Source organism: Odocoileus virginianus, chromosome 6 (genome assembly GCF_023699985.2).
Source record: "Odocoileus virginianus isolate 20LAN1187 ecotype Illinois chromosome 6, Ovbor_1.2, whole genome shotgun sequence".
Lineage (NCBI taxonomy): Eukaryota > Metazoa > Chordata > Mammalia > Artiodactyla > Cervidae > Odocoileus > Odocoileus virginianus.
The window spans coordinates 55,629,073-55,649,005 of record NC_069679.1 but is presented as its reverse complement, the minus strand read 5'-3'; the positions used below and the strand labels follow the sequence as shown (position 1 = coordinate 55,649,005).

Genomic DNA, 19,933 nt, shown 5'->3' with positions numbered 1-19,933 from the left:
GAGTCGGACACAATTGAGCGACTAAGTATATATAAATTCATTCAACAAATGTTTAGCTTAAGGACACAGGAAAGAACATGATATGCACCACTTTCTAACCTAAACTATGAAGACCTCAGCAAGGGGCCTAAGGTTGACTACAAAGATCTTTTAAGTGTTAAGATATACTTTTTTCCTCTGTTATTTAGCTTATTGGGTCTTCACTGCTTTCAGAAAGGAAAGAAGGAGGGGGAAGAAAGAGAGAAAGCAGAGATCTATAGAAAGTTGTCCTCCAGATAAAGTGGGATGAGGAAAAGTAGACTTCTCATTACAATGGCTTCTCTTGTTGCAAAGCACAGGCTCCAGGCTTTTGGGCTTCAGTAGTTACAGCCCTTGGGCTCAGGAGTTGTGGCTTAGTTCCTTTGCTGTACGGGAAATCTTCCTGGACCAGGACCAGGGATCGAATATACAAGGAAAAATATCTCAGTCTCTATTCTTTAAAGCACAAACATAGGTCCCTTAAGTTTCTTCACCTGAAGAGTGAAAAATTTCAAAAGTACAAACAATGATATTATAATCTCTCCTTGACTGCAGCAGGCCAAAATATTGCTACTGGAAGTCTAATACTTTTTCTAACACTTTCTCAAGATCCACTTCGATTACAGAAAAAATGTGATCTACCAAGTACAAGGTGCTATATGACATGCACTAGCTAAGTAAGAGGTCTCTGACCTCCAATACCTCATCAAGCAGTAAGGGAAAACATGCATTGGATTTACTACTTCAAAAGTAAGTACAGCTCATAATACCATTTGGTTGAAAAGAAAAATACTATGAATTTTATTTCCCTCAAGTCACAACCAAAAGCTTGTATTTATAGAGTTGAAAACACATTTTACAAACACTCTACAAAAAATTACTTTAGCAGAATTTTTTTTTTCAGAACATACTTTATATAATTTATCTAAGCCCACTTAACAACTGGAGAGTAAAAGGTTAGAAAGTTAAGAGACCCACAAGAAATATATAAAAGGAACCGAAAAAAATGTATTTATTATTTTCCCCAATTACATTAAAGGACATTTTAAGATTAGTTGAAATACGATTCTACATATTAAGGAATGTACGCAAGAAAAAACAGAAGACCAAGAAGAAAAAAAAGTAGCACACTTTAACCTTATGCCTTAATCTACTTTTTTTTATTAAAAGTACAAATCCTGGACTTTCCTGGTGGTGCAGTGGATTAGAATCTGCCTGCCAATGCAGGAAACAAGAGTTCGATCCCTGGTCCTGGTTCAGGAAGATTTCCCATGCAACAGAGGAACTAAGCTGGTGCGCCACAACTACTGAGCCCAGGGCTGTAACTACTGAAGCCCAAGAGCCTAGAGCCTGTGCTTTGCAACAAGAGAAGCCACCGTAATGAGAAGCCTGCGAACCACATGGAAGAGTAGCTCCCCCTCACCACAGTTAGAAAAGGCCAGAGCATAGCAATGAAGACCCAGTGCAGCCAAAAATAAATAAATAAATGGGATTCCCTGGTGGCTCACGGGTAAAGAATCTGCCTGCCAATGCAAGAGATGTGGGTTCAATCCCTGGGTCAGGATGATCCCCTGGAGTAAGAAATAGCAATCTACTACAGTATTCTTGCCTGGAAAATTCCACAGACAAAGGAGCCTGGCGGGCTACAGTCCATGGGGTCGCAAAAAGTCAGACACAACTGAGCACATAGGCACACACAACCTCCTACTTATACAACAAAATTGTGAATTTCCCAGAAAAGTTAGTATTTACTTGGACTTTAATAATCAATTTTATTAATGGTATTTGCCATAAAGGGGGAAATCCACAAGATGGTAAGATAAACAATAAAAAGACATAAGGATTGGGACTTCCCTGGTGGTCCAGTGGTTAAGACTCCATGCTCCCAATGCAGGGGGCCCCAGTTCAATCCCTGGTCAGAGAACTAGATCCTACATGCCCCAACTAAGAGTTCACATGCTGCAACTAAAGACCCCACATTCAGCAATGAAGATCAAAGATCCCGCATGCTGCAACTAAGACCTGGTATGGCCAAATAAATAAAAAGAGATATTAAAAAAAAAAAAGACAAAAGGATAAATTCTCACATTTAAGACTGGTACTTGCCAAAGAATATAAAGGTCTGTAAATTGTGCTGAGAGAAAAAGTGACAGAAGTTAACTAATGCACTGTACATAATGCCTGGCATATAAAACATGCTCCCTTTTTTTAAGTAAATGAAAAAATACATAGGACTTGAAATTCCACAAGTTAAAAATGGTGGTATTTAACTATTTTATCAAGATAACCATGTAACTTTTCATAAAACACAGGCAAAGAAAATGTCAAATGAAAGATATGATTCCTAAAGTATAAATCTACAGACTTTCTATGTGTTTATTTTCAGGATCCATTTTCACAGTCTTCATAGCATCCCAAATAAGCCAGACTACTATGATGCTAGTGTAGATCTTCAACTAGAAGACAGCCTGAACCACAGAAACTTATCCCCAAGGGCTGAGGTGGTACATAGAAAGTACCAAGAACCTCCAGAGAACAATTCTGATGACTGAACTTGAAATAAAATCTCTTGCCCTACTTAGGAAACAAGTTTGTCTCTCCTGGTTCCTGGACAATAGAGCAAATGTGTCCTTTGAGACTTCCTTACCAAATTCAAAATCATCTTCAGAAACTCCAGCTAATCAATTTCCTACGGTAGTTCCAAGAGTGATTTCAGAGCTTCAGATAGGCAATTTTTACATTATGAATTATTTAATATACATTTTTTTTTTTTTAATGATCCAGTGGATGTTGGCAATTTGATCTCTGGTTCCTCTGCCTTTTCTAAAACCAGCTTGAACATCTGGAAGTTCATGGTTCATTTCTGAAGCCTGGCTTGGAGAATTTTAAGCATTACTTTACTAGCGTGTGAGATGAGTGCAATTGTGTGGTAGTTTTGAGCATTCTTTGGCATTGCCTTTCTTTGGGATTGGAATGAAAACTGACCTTTTCCAGTCCTGTGGCCACTGCTGAGTTTCCCAAATTTGCTGACATATTGAGTGCAACACTTTCACAGCATCATCATTTAGGATATGAAATAGCTCAACTGGAATTCCATCACCTCCACTAGCTTTGTTCATAGTGATGCTTTCTAAGGCCCACTTGACTTCACATTCCAGGATGTCTGGCTCTAGGTGAGTGATCACACCATCGTGATTATCTGGGTCGTGATGATCTTTTTTGTACAGTTCTTCAGTGTATTCTTGCCACCGCTTCTTAGTATCTTCTGCTTCTGTTAGGTCCATACCATTTCTGTCCTTTATTGAGTCCATCTTTGCACGAAATGTTCCCTCGGTATCTCTAATTTTCTTGAAGAGATCTCTAAGTCTTTCCCATTCTGCTGTTTTCCTTCATTCCTTTGCATTGATCACTGAGGAAGGCTATTCTTTGGAACTCTGCATTCAAAAGGGTGTATTTTTCCTTTTCTCCTGTGCTTTTTGCTTCCCTTCTTTTCACAGCTATTTGTAAGCCTCCTCAGACAGCCATTTTGCTTTTTTGCATTTCCTTTTCTTGGGGATGGTCTTGATCACTGCCTCCTATAAAATGTCATGAACCTCCGTCCATAATTCATCAAGTACTCTGTCTATCAGATCTAGTCCCTTAAATCTATTTCTCTCTTCCACTGTATAATCATAAGGGATCTGATTTAGGTCATACCTAAATGGTCTAGAGGTTTTCCCTACTTTCTTCAGTTTAAGTCTGAATTTGGCAATAAGGAGTTCATAATCTGAGCCACAGTCAGCTCCCGGTCTTGTTTTTGCTGACTGTATAGAGCTTCTCCATCTTTGGCTGCAAAGAATATAATCAATCTGATTTTGGTGTTGGCCATCTGCTGATGTCCATGTGTAGAGTCTTCTCTTGTGTTGTTGGAAGAGGGTGTTTGTTATGACCAGTGCATTCTCTTGGCAAAACTCTTATTAGCCTTTGCCCTCTTCATTCTGTACTCCAAGGCCAAATTTGCCTAGGTTATTCCAGGTATCTCTTGACTTCCTACTTTTACATTTCAGCCCCCTATGATGAAAAGGACATTTTTTTTTTTTTTTTTTGGTGTTAGTTCTAGAAGGTCTTGTAGGTCATCACAGACCATTCAACTTCAGCTTCTTCAGCACCAGTGGTTGGGGCATAGACTTGGATTACTGTGATACTGAATGGTTTGTCTTGGAAACAGAGCTCATTCTGGCGTTTTTGAGCTTGCACCCAAGTACTGCATTTTGGACTATGTTGACTATGAGGGCTACTCCATTTCTTTTAAGGGATTCTTGCCCACGGTAGTAGATATAATGGTCATCTGAATTAAATTCGCCCATTCCAGTCCATTTTAGTTCACTGATTCCTAAAATGTCGATGTTCACTCTTGCCATCTCCTGTTTGACCACTTCCAATTTACCCTGATTCATGGACCTAACATTCCAGGTTCCTATGCAATACTGTTCTTTACAGCATAGGACTTTACCTCCATCACCAGTAACATCCACAACTGGGTGTTGTTTTAGCTTTGGCTCCATCTCTTCATTCTTTCTGGAGTTATTTCTATATTCTCCTGCAGCATACTGGGCACCTACCAACCTGGACAGTTCATCTTTCAGTATCATATCTTTTTGCCTTTTCATACTGTTCATAGGGTTCTCAAGGAAAGAATACTGAAGTGGTTTGCCATTCCCTTCGCCAGTGGACCACGTTTTGTCAGAACTCTCCACCATGACCTGTTTGTCTTGGGTGGCCCTACAAGGCATGGGTCATAGTTTCATTGAGCTAGACAAGGCTGTGATTCATGTGATCAGTTTGGTTAGTTTTCTGTGACTGTGGTTTTCATTCTGTCTGCACTCTGATGGATAAGGACAAGAGGCTTGTGGAAGCTTCCTGATGTAGACTCACTCAATACTCACTCCAATCTATTCTCACATGGATGTCCTGTTTTACAGAGGCTGGATAGCTAAAAACTACATTTTTCAGATGCCCTTGAAGCAAAGGTTTCACATAAGACCAAAGTGTGGCCAAGCAGATCACTTAAGATATAGAAAAGTAACATGTAATGATATTCTTGTCCAAAGAAGTTGAAACTTCTGCCACATATGAATCAGCTTTCTGATTCAACAACACAGCCCATAATGGCAGTAGCCCCTTCTCAGGCAAGTTCTATAATGTCCTTACGGGGTTTATTCCAAGAAAGTCAGTCTAATCTGTTCACTCACCCTACTCAATGTTTACCTCTTTCTTAATATATCCCATTTGCTACACCTACTTACAGCAGATGCTCTTGCTACAGATTCTTGTAAAATAAGTACAAAGTAAACAAGGATGTAAAAAAAAAGCACCATCCTGGGGCTATCCTGGTGGTCCAGCGGTTAAGAATCCACCTTGCAATGCAAGGGATACGGCTTTGAGTCCTGGTCAGGGAACTAAGATCCCACATGCCATGGAGCAACTAAGCCCACGTGCCACAATGAAGATCCTGCATGTACAACTAAGATCCACAGACAAATAAATATTAAAGAAAAAAAAAGCACCATCCTATTAGCAGTTAGAAACCTAATAAGAGTTAACAGCTTATGGATAAAGATACAGGCTTGACCTGGAAAGCATTACAGTTGAAAAGCCTAAAAGGCTAACGGCCAGATTACAAGGAGCACAATAAAGAGTTAACAACAGAGCTTTAGACAGACCCACAGATCTAGAGAACAAACTAGGGTCCACAGTTGCGGAGGGCGAGGAGGATACACAGGGGGAGAGAAGCATGAGGTACAAACTATTAGGTAAAAAACAAGCTACAAGGATTATTATATAACACAGTGAGTACAGCCAATATTTTATAATAACTATAAGTGGTGTATAACCTTTAAAACTTGTAGGACTTCCCTGGCAGTCCAGTGGTCAAGACACCACACTCCCAATGCAGGAGGAGGGAGGTCACTCCCTAGCCAGGGAACTAAGACCCCACATGTTGTGCAGCATGGCCCCCACCCAAAAAACTGTGATTCAATCATTATATTGTACACTACTGCATACAATTGTACACATTATTTTATAACCTACATAATATTGTACAGCAACTATAGTTCAATTTAAAAAAAAAGAGGTTTAGATAGTTTCGATCTGGAAGAGAAAGCCAGCAAAGCTGATAAATCAGGAGAAATAAGAGACAAGAACCAAGAGAGGAGAGAATTCAAAAAATGTGAAGATGTCTTCCGTTCAACTAAATACCAAAGATGACAAACTGGGTTAAGACCCATTTTTCCTATTACTTCCTTTCTCAAAGATTGTCCTGTACAAAAAATAATGTTCATGTAAAGTAATTAGCCTCCAACTAATAAAAATAAATGAAAAAATAAAAAATAAAAAGCAGAGACATTACTTTACCAACAAAGGTCCATCTAGTCAAAACTTTGGTTTTTCCAGTAGTCATATATGGATGCGAGAGTTGGTCTACAAAAAATAAAAATAATAATAATAATAATGCTCAAACGCCCTCCAAAATTGGGCCCCTTGGCCGCTACAGTGCCTTTATACCATGTATTTCTGTTTCCTTTCCTTATGGCTGTCCTGGGTGCTCGCTGCTGCATGTGGGCTTTCTCGGGCTGTGGCGAGCGCTGCACTTCTCACTGCAGTGGCTGCTCTTGATACAGAGCGCAGGTTCCAGGAGCTCAGGCTTCAGTAGTTGGGGCTTTGTTGCCCCGCATGTGGAATCTTCTCAGACCAGCAACTGAACCCATGCATTAGTAGGCAGATTCTTAACCACTGGACCACCAAGGAAGTCCTTTTTTTTTTAGTATCACAACTTTTATTCAGTCTTTAAAAAAAAAAAAAAATCTCTTTTTTAGGTCCTAGAAGTCCAACCCAAGACCCACACCTAAGAAGCTTTCACAGCAGTCAAAGTTGCCTCTTCTGAATTCATGTAACATTTATTTATCAGACACCAAAGTAAAATCCAAACTAAATGATAAGCTTAACTAGAGCAGGGGCTGTGTTCTTCTTTCTTTATATTCTGAATCCCCAGCATAATGCCACATTCACTGCTAACAGACAGGCCCTTTCAACAGGCAGTTTCAGAAAGGTGGAGTTAAGATTGCAGGAGACTAAAATTTTACCTAAATTGACTTGGAAGGTGCACAAAGAAACTTTCTGTAGGGATAGTGATGTTCTATATCCTGACAGGGTTATGGGTTAAAGAGATGTATGAACTTGTTCAAACTAAGGGACAAGTTAAACTATTTGTTTATTTACAAAATAAATAAATAGTTCATGATAGGAATGCTCAAGTGAAGGGTAAAGTATACTTACTCTGAAATACAACCAAAACATAAGATGGATTGATAAAATACATTGACAGAGAGGTCAGGATGGACAGACAGATAAAGTAAATATAGCAAAATAAGAATTACACAATCTAGGTTGTGGATATTTAGGTATTCAATGTATAAACAATTCTTGCAACTTTTCTGTGACTGAAATTTTCATGATAAAATGATAGGGGGAAAAAAAGCAGGGTGGATATGAGGCTGTGAGAAGCTCACATTATTTCAGAAGTTAGACAGTTAAAGGACTGATCTTAAGAAGAAAAGGAAGGTATATACATTCCTCTAGAGGGATGTCTAGATTATTCCCCTTCTCTCTAGCTCTATCTCTAGTCTTACACTGACTACACAGGCTAGTTCTGGTCTTGAGTACTTGTTGCCTGAAAGAAAATGCACACTCACTAAGCTCCCTTCATTCTAGAACAATTCAAATCTGTGGAGCCTAACCCCTTTGTCTGTCGTGGGATAAAATAATCTGTTTCTCATTCTTTTTACCTGAGTTTCTAATACCTCCTTGACTGACCTTTACACTAAACCTGTGACCAATCTGCATACCATAAATGGTTCATCCTTTTGGCCCAATTCTTGCCCTTCAGACTCACGGGCCTCCACACCAACAGAATGTTACAACAAAGGTCACACAGTCCCTGGCTGAGGACCTGGCAGAGAGTACCCAAACATGCTTGCTGTATGCGTAAAACCCATGCTTGATAACAACATGATGAATAAATAGAGTTTAGTTTCACATTTAAATCTACACTGTGTTGAGGGTTGAAAAATGTTTGTGCTGTTTCCAGAGCTGAACATTTACTTCTGGAGCCTCTTCTGTGGAAAGCAAACTAGAAGATGGACCCAGAAACAAAAAGGTGACAAACTCTTTCAACTGACTTTAAGAAACACCTACATTTAAATCATTAATGAAAAAAACAAACAAATAAATAAATCATGAATGCTTTCTCCAGATAATACAGTATGTTCATCAGCTTCAAAGTACCATAAAGATGAACTAAAGGGGGGGGCGGGGAATAAATTATGTATGGGTAAGAATTGACAGGAATTCAATTTCCAATGACCTAAATGCATTTGGAGTTCATTTGCTCTTTTTTGTTATTGTTGCTTCCAAAGGACTGCAGATTATGCACTTGCTGAATTTAGCCTTTGTCACACATGACCTAACAAGGAAGGCATTCATTCTACCATAGTAGCTTCTCTCAAGTGTCTGGTTCTAAACAGCTGCAAATTTTGGAAGATAACACTGAATGATGTCTCTAACCATTAGTATGTTCTCTCCCCAACAAGTATGAAAATAGATTAAGGGTTACTAGAGTATCAAAATTGCACAAATTAAAGTGGCTGAGCATAAATTTATTAGAAAATGAAGTTAAAAATGTGTATAAGAATTTTAATTCTATGTGTTAATAGAATAATTGATACAATAAACATATCCTAAAGAACTTCTAGTACTTTTATTGTTTGTATTTGCTTTTATCTGTCAGAAAGATGCTGTGTCACTAATGATTGGCTAACTTCGTCCCTTAAATACAGCAACTGGATAAAATAACAAAATAATACTGATCTCAAATAAAGTTCCATTTATAAGAAGTAAAAACTGCTTCTGAGTCCAGAACTGCAAGGCCTGGGTGAAAAATAACCTGCCCAAAGTAGAAACAAACTGTAAAAATGTTTACGTGTTATGGCTGGTTTAGTTATACAACTATTCAAAGCTTTTTTTTAAATACTTTTCATTGTCTCTCAGTCATATCAGAATACATGAAGACCTTTATTCACCACCTATCAACTCATTTTCCATAAAAAAAAAAATCATTAAACTGCTAAACACAATGGGTTGGTGGGGGAATGCACTGCCAAGGAGAAGCTATTTTATTATCATCATTTATGTGTCTTTCAACTTACACACAGTTTGACTTTCACCCCTTCCCAGGTACACCAGTACATTTAATTTGCACACATCCATGTGGCCTCCCCTAGAAAGGTTCATTGGAAAAGATACATTAAAGTGTCCTTTTTGTACCTCCTTCAACTCCATTACATAATATCTTGTCATGATCCTTCCATTTTAAAATGTAGCTTGGTTAATACCCTCAAAATTAGCAATTTCGTTGTTAACTTGGTGCTTATCAGTCTTGAGGATCCAAAAAACCAAATTATGTCTTCAGAGCCTCACCACTGTCACCACACAATTCCTAATGTTTTAAAATATGTATATTGTAATTTTCAAATAGTACACACAATACTGTAGAATGTCCAAAGTATGGTGAGTATTAAAATGAGATTTTTAAGAACATCTTGTTTTGTAAACTTCCAGTCAAATCTAATAGCAATTAACAAGGGTAAATTTCTGCTTTCATTTTCTGCGTAAACATAGAAACACAGCACAACTTCCACCAGCATGTTGATGCAAAATCTAGAGACACAATACCTTTTCAATCACCTTTAAAGAGCAAATAAGAGAAGGAAGTATTAACAACAGAAAACCCCTAATAAACCCAGGTCAATGAAGAGGGACTGAGGACTCCCTTCCTAGCTTCCTGCTGAAGACACTAAATTGCAATTATGCTTCAATTTTAGCCATCCGCCTCTCAAACTGCTGCTGCTGCTGCTAAGTCGCTTCAGTCGTGTCCCACTCTGTGGGACCCCCCAGACGGCAGCCCACCAGGCTCCACGATCCCTGGGATTCTCCAGGCAAGAACACTGGAGCGGGTTGCCATTCCCTTCTCCACCTCTCAAACTAGATCCTATTTAAATGGCTTTATAGAGAGGAAGGAATGATAAGCAAAAGTACTGATATGCTGCAATACTTGAAGCTAGTAACGGCAGGTCTAGCTCCTCTTCTAGCCTGATGTCTCTGGAAAGAAGAAAAGCAGTATTTACAGAGAAAGCATTTTTATAAATTCTGTAATTTCATATTTGCAAGCACTACAGACAAAATTTTAGTTACTTGTCCAGGCAAGCAGTTCCTGATATATGTTATTTTACTGTTACACCCAGTCTTGGTAGGAAAACAAGAAAAAGCCTTTTTGGTGAGCTATAACCGCAGGAAACCCTCAATTATCCATGGGTAGGGACAACCTGGATAAATTAAATCCCCAGTTAATTATTATTTAACAATAATATTGAGTTAATTCAGACCTCCTCCTTTCCTTTTTACAAAAGAAAAAGTTGACTTAAAAGCCACTCTCTTCCAGGCCACTCTCTTAACAACAAAAAAGCAAATGGGGAGATAAATTATTTCAAAATTGTCTAGCAAGAAAGAGTAAGGAAATCATCAGCACTCAAATTGGTTCTTTTTCAGCAATTCCGATCACAAGCTATCAAACTACGAGTTAATCTTTCTGAAAAACATTTAAATCAAACACCCACCATCCACCTCCACCGGAAAGAAAAAAATCCTTCTGATTGAGATTTTCCTAAATCAAATGGGTCTTATATTGAACTGTGTAACAATGCTTGTTCGAAGTGAAGTTAAAGAACTTGACAACTACTACATTAAAATGGTAAAATGCTGATATTGAACAACTTTCGATTCAAATTCTCTGGGACCCCAGGCGTTGACAGAAGCTTGAACTTCTCTTTTTTCCCCTCCCGGTCCTCCCGGCCCTTCTGCGCGCCAGGGTTCCCACCCGGGCCTGCAGTGACATCACAGCTCATCTCCCCGTAACCCCTGACGTCACAGACACGCGGACCCACAACACTGTGACTTCATCGCGGACTGAGACGGAACCGCAGTCGACCTGCACCAGCCCAGAGGCCAGAGAAGCCTCCGAGCCTCCGTCCTGCCCGGTCCCCAAAGAAGGTTAAGGACAGGCGCCAGCTCACCTGCGCTGGGACAGGAAAGGACGGAGCGGCCGAGCCCTGGCGGGCGCGACCGAGCAAAACAACCCCCACCCAGGGCCCGACTTCCTCACCGGCCGCCAGTCCCGGGGGTGGGAGAGACGATCCCGAAACTCCTCACGGCCTATCCCGGATCTCCTCGGCTTCAGCCCAGACCCGGGACCCCGTTCCCGCCCGCCGGCCCGCCTGACCCTCCGAGCCCCGCGGGGGCGCTCAGCGCCCGGCCCGTGTGCAGGCGCAGGCCGTCCCTGGACAAGGTGCAGGCCACCGAGTCCCTGCCCCAGACCGAGCCCCGGACCGGCGGGCGGCACCCCCGCCCCCACCCGCCCGGCGCCCCAAGAGCGCAGGCGGGTGGCGGGAGGGGGCGGGGAGCGGCCACGGTGGCCGCCGCCGGACCCCGACCGCGCTGCTCTCGCACCACGCCCCACCCCGGCCCGAACCCACCTGCGCTTCTGCCCCGGCCGGGGCCTGGCCCGGGGCTGCACACCCCTATACAGCCGCGGCGGCGGGAGGCCTGGCTCGCTCCGCACCGCTGAGACAGACCGAGCGCCCAGCGCGGCGCGGCGGAGCCCAACGCTCGCCCCGAAACCCATTTGTTTGGCTAAAACGGCGTGACGTCACGCGCCGGCCCAATCGACGGTTGGCCAGGGGAGGGGCCGTGGAGTCAGGGTCACAACGCCCCCTGCCGGGGTTCTGCGGCACTTCGGGCGCTGGGGATTCAGAGTGGGGGACAAACAGGGAGAAAACCGGGTGAGGCTTCTTCGGGCCCCCAGGTGGTGAAGAGGGAAAGCTCGAGCACGACCTGAAGAGAAAGGACTCAACCCCTCAAGCTAGCCAGAATGGTAGTAAGCCAGGGTTCAACAGTCAGTAGCAATGGCAAGTCTGTTAATACTCGTGGGTGGATGTGGGTGGAACTATATAAATGGTGTTAGATCACTGGTAGATAACCTGGTAGACTTGGGTTCATATTTTGGTTCTGCTACTATCTGGGGAAGTTGGGCTTCAGAGTTCTTATTTGTAAAATGAAGGGATTGGGAATGTCCGTTATGTTTTTTTCTACACAAATAAAGGCAGGAATGCGTGAGTGCATGCTCAGTCGCTTCAGCCGTGTCTGACTTGTGACCCCACGGACTGTAGCCCGCCAGGCTCCTCTGTCCATGGGAATCCCAGTAAAGGGTACTGGAGTGGGTGGTCATGCCCTCCTCAATGTCAGGAATACCTACCAGCAATTTGATAAACTTTGAGGTTGACAGTCTCAAAATGTGATCTTTAGAAGAGCAAGGGATTGTAAATGATGATTACAAAAGAGGGTTTTGGTACTTTATTTAATACTTTGAAATGAGAGTGCCAGTCCCTATTTGATACTCAGCCTTTGAACTGATAATTGTGTTCACTGTAAAAATAGTTTTGACCACTTCATAAAACATGAGGACAATAAAAGAAAAAAACTCCTTCACCCTAACACAGGCACTCAGCATTCAGCTTATTTTCCTTTAGACATTTTCTCATGCATATTTATTTTACAATGTTGTGCTCATAGTGTACAAACAATTTTGGATCCTTGTTGGTTTGGGGTGCTTTTTTGTTTTTTGCGTTTTTAACGATTTTTTCCTGGTTCTACATAAGCTTCATAAACACTTCAGAAGCTGTGTAAAATTAAGTGAACATACAAAATTTACCAAATTCTTCATTCTCAGACTTATTTCCTTTATGACATTATAAGGAAACCATAGGACATTTTCATGGATGTAAATTTTTTAAGATAAATACCCAGAAATGGAATTTCTAGGTGAAAGAGTATTGCTACTTTTAAAAGTCACGCCCTCATGGTAGTTTGCAGTCACTTTTATGGGTTATTTCTTCTGGGTTTCCTTTGACCAATCATCTTGCTTTCCCTGTTTCTGAGTCTGTATTTAATATTTCTCAGGGTCCTTCCATGTGTGTGTGTATCTTTTAGCCATGATGAATTCTAGCCAAGAGACTTATGGGCAGCTGACATCACTAACTATGAGGTTGATGCCCACCCTCTCTTTTGACCTCCAAGGAGCCTTTTCTGAGCATGGATAAGCAGGGAGTTTTCCTTAACTCTGAAAATGAGGACTATGTGGTCTCTTACTGGTGGCGCTGGTGGTAAAGAACAGCCCCCCCCCCCCCCAATGCAGGTGATGTAAGAGAGCAGGTTTGATCCCTAGCTTGGGAAGATCCCCTGGAGCAGCGCACGGCAACCCACTCCAGTGTTCTTTCCTAGAGAATTCCATGGTCAGAGGAGCCTGGCGGGCTACAGTCCACAGGGATGCACAGAGTCGGACATGACTGAAGCGACTTAGCATGCACACGTCTTCTATCTGGAAAGGCCCCAGACTCCTCCATTATCCTGCTTTTATGGAGTTCCTACTGTTTTGGAGTTTTTCTCCTCAAGGGAGAGACTGTTCAGCCTGGGGCCCATCTACCTCCTGCCTCATTATAGAGCCAAACTGAACAAGGACCCCAGAACTCTTACCGTATCACTCACTGTACTGTTCTTGGAAATTGCAGATGGGTTAAAGACACTGAAACTGCAAAAAACACAAATATCAAATGACAGTGGTTTCCATGTGGCCAGTACATCTTCATTGTAAGAGTCTGATTAAAGACTGTCTGGTCTAATGCAGTGTTTTTCAAACAGTCTCTGATTGAGAACCAGTCATGCAGGGATTTTTTAATATTTAATGCATTGTGAACTATTTTGTAAAATGTAGTATAACTGACTAAAACTTCTAGAAATATGAAATTGTTGTTTAAAACAGCCCAAATTCTTGATTATTAAACTCAGCACACATAAAGTTACTCTGTCAAATTGCTAGTAAAGTTTCTGAAACTCTTCCTCTCATTTCTGCTCTTATCATGGACTGACTCTAAAGCTGCCTAGTAGGCCACACTTTTTGAATAGCACTAGTCTAAGAGAAAAATCAGAATAGGAGGCAATGAAACCACTTGAGACAAGTTCTTTGATTCTATTTCTCCATCTGTACAATGGGAATAAACTTTGAAAAAAGCTAGTAGACCAGTGCAATGCCTCACACCTGGGAGGGAGTTCCCTGACCTGCTTGGGTACCTGGTGTGGCACAGTGGGGTTGTGGGATTGAAGCAGTGCTGACAGAAGAACAGATTAAGGGACTTCAGGGGGCACAGCAGCTGAGAAGGTCTAAATATTATAAAGTATTGGTATATTACTTTGGTTATTTCATCAATGATTAGAACTTAGTCATCTCAAACCAGCAAGCAAACGTCACATTAAATTAAGACCCAGTTCAATGGACTTGTTTGTATAGATCCAGACTCTCCACTCAGATAAAAACTAAGAACCTATCATGGCTCCTCAATAGCTCACTCCTACCTCAAAAGAAAAACATGTTCTGACCTTCCTCCACAACCCCAAACTCTTAACCCAACCTACTTCTTCCATTCAGGACAGAGGAAACCAAAAGGCAGGCTCCATTGGACTTTGTCTCTAGGCCCCTTTTTACTGCAAAACTAGCTTCCTGAGTGTGATTATGATTTTCCCTTCCTAGTCCACTGTATTACCATGAAGCTCAAACAAGTGAGAAAAGTGAAAGTGCTTTCCAAAATTTAAGGCTTACACAGGTTAAGGCATGCAGTTAACCTCTCCTTGAATGAAGTCACTGGAGCATGTGTGAAGCACTGGGCTTATGCCCGGGGTGTGCACGGATGAAGCATGGTGATGGTGATGGGAGACAGCAAAGGCTACTCAGCCAGGAGAAAGAACTTCATTCGTGATAAACAGAAGAGCAACTAAAGGGAAACAGAGGGACCAGGGCAGCAAACTGCCAAGAAAGATGAGTATATCTTGTAATTCGTTGATGTTGTTCAGTTGCTAAGTCGTGTCCAATTCTTTGCAACCCCATGGACTGCAGCACACCAGGCTTCCCTGTCCTTCATCTCCCGGAGCTTACTCAAACTCATGTCCATCGAGTTGGTGATGCCATCCAACCATCTCGTCCTCTGTCTTCCCCTTCTCCTCCTGCTTTCAATCTTCCCCAGCATCAGGGTATTATAATTTTGAAAATAAATTTAACTTCTCCAAAAAAAAGTCCCTTAGATCAACTTGCTTTATGGTGACCTGCACACTTAAAAAGGGAAGTAAAAGACAACAACCTCTTCTAGGGAAATGCCAAGGCAAAATCGAATCAAGCTCTCAGGTCTTCCTCCCTCCAAGGTATTGCCCTTAAACAAGCCCATTGTTGTTAAGTGCCCTCTGACCTTTCAGCAGCATTCAGATGACAGCTTCTAACCACACCGACACAAAGATCCGTAGCAATTTCCCCTCCCTCAATTTCTCTCCATTCTGACCCTGTCTTGGCTGAAATGTTACTTCCTCAGAGCTTTCTCTAACTCTCTGTGTAGTATTTCAGCCTTGTCACTTTCCTTCACAGAATCCATGCCTGACAATGATGGGCATCCAATACATATCTGTCGAATTATTTAAAATAGTCATACCTACTCGAACCAAAGAATTTAATACAGGATGGATAAGTTCATCATCAATGGATGACTAATAAAAATAGCAAGAGTAGAAGGTCTTGTACAGTAGAAGTAGAACCTGAATAAAATCAAAACCTAAGGTCCTAGTACCAGAAAATGACCAACAGTAGGAACATCCTATAAAACCCAATCAACCAGTCATGATTTTGGTGCTTCCATACAAATTACCTTTGACCAAATTTTCTGATTCACCAATTAATCATATATATATAATATATCACTACATTATTAATATATTATTATTACATATAACTAATATATTTGCCTTATAATAATATAAACATAAGGATATTTATATTAATACTACCCACCTGGCATTTAGACAGAAACTAGCATTCATCTGGTAATACCAGGTAACTCATTCTTATATCTTTCATATTTTTGATAAGGCTCTGATCTGTTTATTGAAAAGTGGCAAGAAAAAAAATGATAGGGGAAGGGAGGAGTCACTGTCCACTGGCTGTCTATAAAATAACAATTTTCCTTTTCTTCCTTGCTAACAGAATCCTGGGCTTGGGCACTTTCTGCATGTTTCAGAGGAGATGGGCCCAGATCCATGGGATGAACAATGAATGACCTAAGCCAGTGGTTCTCAGTGGGGGGATAGATTTTGTCCCCCAGGGGACATTCAACCACATCTGAAGATATTTCTGATTGCCACAGCTTGGAGAGAATTGCTATTGGCATCTAACAGGAGAGGCCAGGGATGCTACTCAACAGCATGCTACTGTTGTAAACAGTTCAGCACTGCCACTGCAAAGAATTATCCCTCCCCAAAAGCCAAAGTTGAGAAACACTGCAGCAAAGTCATCACTTTAGTGGTCCCAAACTCTTTGTCGGGGATTGGTTGAGTCATGGGTGTGTGATGCAAATCTATCTAATAAAATGCAAAGGGAAGTTTACTGAGATATACCTGAAAAAGGTTTTTCCCGCCAGGCTCCATCTGTCCATGGGATTCTCCAGGCAAGAATACTGAAGTGGGTTGCCATGCCTTCCTCCAGGGGATCTTCCTGACCCAGGAATTGGACCCGAGTCTCTTATGTCTCCTGCATTGGCAGTTGGGTTCTTTACCACTAGCAAACCTGGGAAGCCCGAGATATATCCAGAAAAGGTTTTGCTTACCTTTAGTAAAAAGACATTATTTTCTGTTGAAATGCATTACTTTCATAAATAAGATTATACTTATGAACAAGAAGAGAGAGAGAAAAACACAAGAAGAAGAAGTTTGTCCTCTGCTGCTAGATACTGTGCCCGTGTGTGGTGCCTGGTAGCGTGACTGCCATCTTGGAATCATGAGAGATGTTAGCTGCAGACAACGTGAGAGAAGGGCAAAGCAGAAAGATGGAAGTATCCTGCATCCTTGATGCCATAATTGAACTTCTGATTAAAATAATCCTTGAGACTTCTTTTTATATAAAGTAATAAACTGTATTACTCTTTAAGACATTATAGGGCTTCCTAAAAATTTTGAAGGTAGCTAAAAACATCCTAGTACATATATGTGTGTGCTGTGCCATACTAAGTCGCTTCAGTCACGTCCGAATCTTTTGCGACCCTGTGGACTATAGCCCACCAAGCTCCTCTGTCCATGGGCTTCTCCAGGCAAGAATACTGGAGTGGGTTGCCCTGCCCTCCTTCAGGGGATCTTCCCGACCCAGGGACGGAACCGTTGTCTCTTATGTCTCCTGGACTAGCAGTCAGGTTCTTTACCACTAGGGTCACGTAGGAAGTCCATATGTGTGTGTATATGTATAAACACACACACACACATATGGGAGCTTCCCTGGCGACTCAGATGGTAAAGAATCCGCCTGCAATGCCAGTGACCTGGGTTTGATCCCTGGGTTGGCAAGAGCCCCTGGAGGAGAGCATAGCAACCCACTCCAGTATTTTTGTCCAGAGAATTCCATGCCCAGGGGAGCCTGGTGGGCTACAGTCCATAGTGTCACAAAGAATCAGACATTACTGAAGCAACTTGGCATGCACACACGCACACACACACACTTATATTTATGGATGGGAGATTGTTGCATAGGAAATAAATCGGTGGGGGGTGGACACTAACCTACTTCTTTGGGGGCAAGCGCTACTATAGTGTAATAATAAAATAATTTTGTTTTTGCTATGCTTCTGGAATAATCCTAAACTAATGATACTAGAAGTTGATAAAACCAGTGGGAAAAGAATCTATCTGTGAATGCGTGTTTGTGTTCTTTAAATAAATGAGTAGGAACTCGTGACACTTTGAAATCTTTAAGAAAATGATATTTTCAAATCATTGACATTTACTTTGGGGGAGCCTGCGGCATTAGTACAAAACTAGCCAACCTGTCCTCCTTCTTCCTCAGCTTTAGCACACCAAATTCACAGGCACCTGCTATAGCAAAGGAAATGCTGCCTGGCTAAAGTAACCTAGTTACATCAGCTTGCTAAAATGGTCCAGGGCATTGATTTTGCTGAAAAGTGAGCTCTTTAAAAAAAAATGCCACCAACATATTTTGCAATTTTAGGATTTGCTGACATTTTCCACCAGGCATAACTATGCTCTTAGTGCCAAGTCTTACTTTGAAATACCAAAGATACTTTGCAAAAAGTACAGAGCTCAGTTACCAGCATTTCCTTGCTAAATCATTTGTTTTATCAATGAGTAATATACTAATATGACATTAATGAACTAGATATTTTCCTTGGAAAAGTATATGGTGATTGGCTTCTTCTGAACACACCCATTCAGAAGGGATGGACCCATCCCTCTACTGTGTTAGGATTTACCATTACTCTAACAGAGAACCCCATCATTTTTTCATACCTCGATCCTCACGGCTTTTTAAAGCTGCTGGGCTATGTGTAATGTTTTGGATACCTTCAGTAAGACATGTGTGGCCAACAACACGTGTGTGTATTAGAGCTTGTTTTGTCCTTTATTTGGGCTTCCCGGTGGCTCAGACGGTAGAGAATCTGCCTGCAATGCAGGAGACCCAGTTTCAATCCCTGGGTTCTTTAGATGCCCCTCCTCTCAACAAAGCCAAAGCGTGCCTTCAGAGCAGCATAATGGCCTTGTGAAAGAGTTGGGGCACCTGACTGCTCCCTCTTATTCAGAACCACTCTGGTTTTCTTATCTCAGAGCCTCTATTCTCACACTCAGATAATATGCTCCTTAAGGCCCCATTCATTGCTCCTGTGGCTTTGCCATCTGTTCCTCTGACTACTGCTGCACTTCTCCAGCCTCTGCCCCCACTATAGCTCCTATATTTCCCAATTTTCTTACCTAATGACCTGCTTTTATAATCGCCACTAGTTGAGAAGAACATTCCTGTTAGTCCCTACACGATACCATGCAAGTCTCTACATATTGAGTGTAGGTTTGAATCCTCTCTCTCAGTGATTTCCTTCATTCCCTGCTACTCAGGGCCTACTTGTGCATGACTGAATGCATTATCTTTCTTGTATTTCCAGTACTGGCAAAACTCTAGGGCTCTACTCTCTGAATAAATCAATGTGTGCTTAATATTTGTAAGAATCTTGTTCTTAAGTTCTGCTTCTCCAAAATGTCCTAAATATATTTCCACATATGTGTTATTCTATACGTTGGCATATCTGATTCTTAATTTCCTGCTTTGCCGAGGAAGTTGTGCTCTGATGATAAAAGCCCTGTTGGAACATTACAGGAAAAAAAAATTGTTTTTCAAGCTCCAAAATAATTGGTTAAGCCACTCTTCCTTTAAGAGTCATAAAATGAATAAAATTGTGTTCATTTTTTTACCTTTTTGTGATTGCTCTTACAATCCAGGTGCCCAGAGAAGATGCAAGTACTGTGGTTCATACTGGCATGTTATTCACCTACTACAATATCACGACTGCTATGACTCATTCCCTGAATCCCTAAACAAAATTAGTCATTCTCCCGATCTATGATCTCATGGTATTTGTTCCACTTGTGCTACTCCACTTAAAACATTTCAATGTGCTTTATTGTGTATAGAGCTTCCCTTCTCCACTGTGAGCTCTTCAAACTCATAAACTGATCTCCTGAGGAAAAAAAAAAACTGATCTGTTGAATCAGTGAATGAGTGAAAGAGCTAAGAGATCAATTTTATTGACTGCATCAAAATATTCAAAAAATATTCAGAGGTCAAAGTATCTTTCCATTAAATGCAATGATATTTAAACTGCCAAACTTGTCAATTTTA

The 19,933-nt window shown here is 41.3% G+C and overlaps 1 protein-coding gene across 5 annotated transcripts in view; it reads right to left on the bottom strand.

The window, feature by feature from the left end:
* FBXO34 (F-box protein 34) overlaps positions 1–11,801 on the bottom strand; it is a 71,332-nt gene extending 59,531 nt beyond the window's left edge. The window contains exon 1 of one of the 5 annotated variants that reach the window (XM_020890252.2): positions 11,646–11,801. In XM_020890252.2, coding sequence (XP_020745911.2) covers positions 11,646–11,794 — 149 coding nt within the window. In that variant the 5' untranslated portion in view covers positions 11,795–11,801. Of the gene's footprint in view, positions 1–11,275; positions 11,299–11,645 lie in introns of those variants that run through there. The other 4 variants (XM_020890248.2, XM_070469384.1, XM_070469385.1 and 1 more) reach the window with 4 other exon arrangements.
* Positions 11,802–19,933: the final 8,132 nt, after the last annotated feature.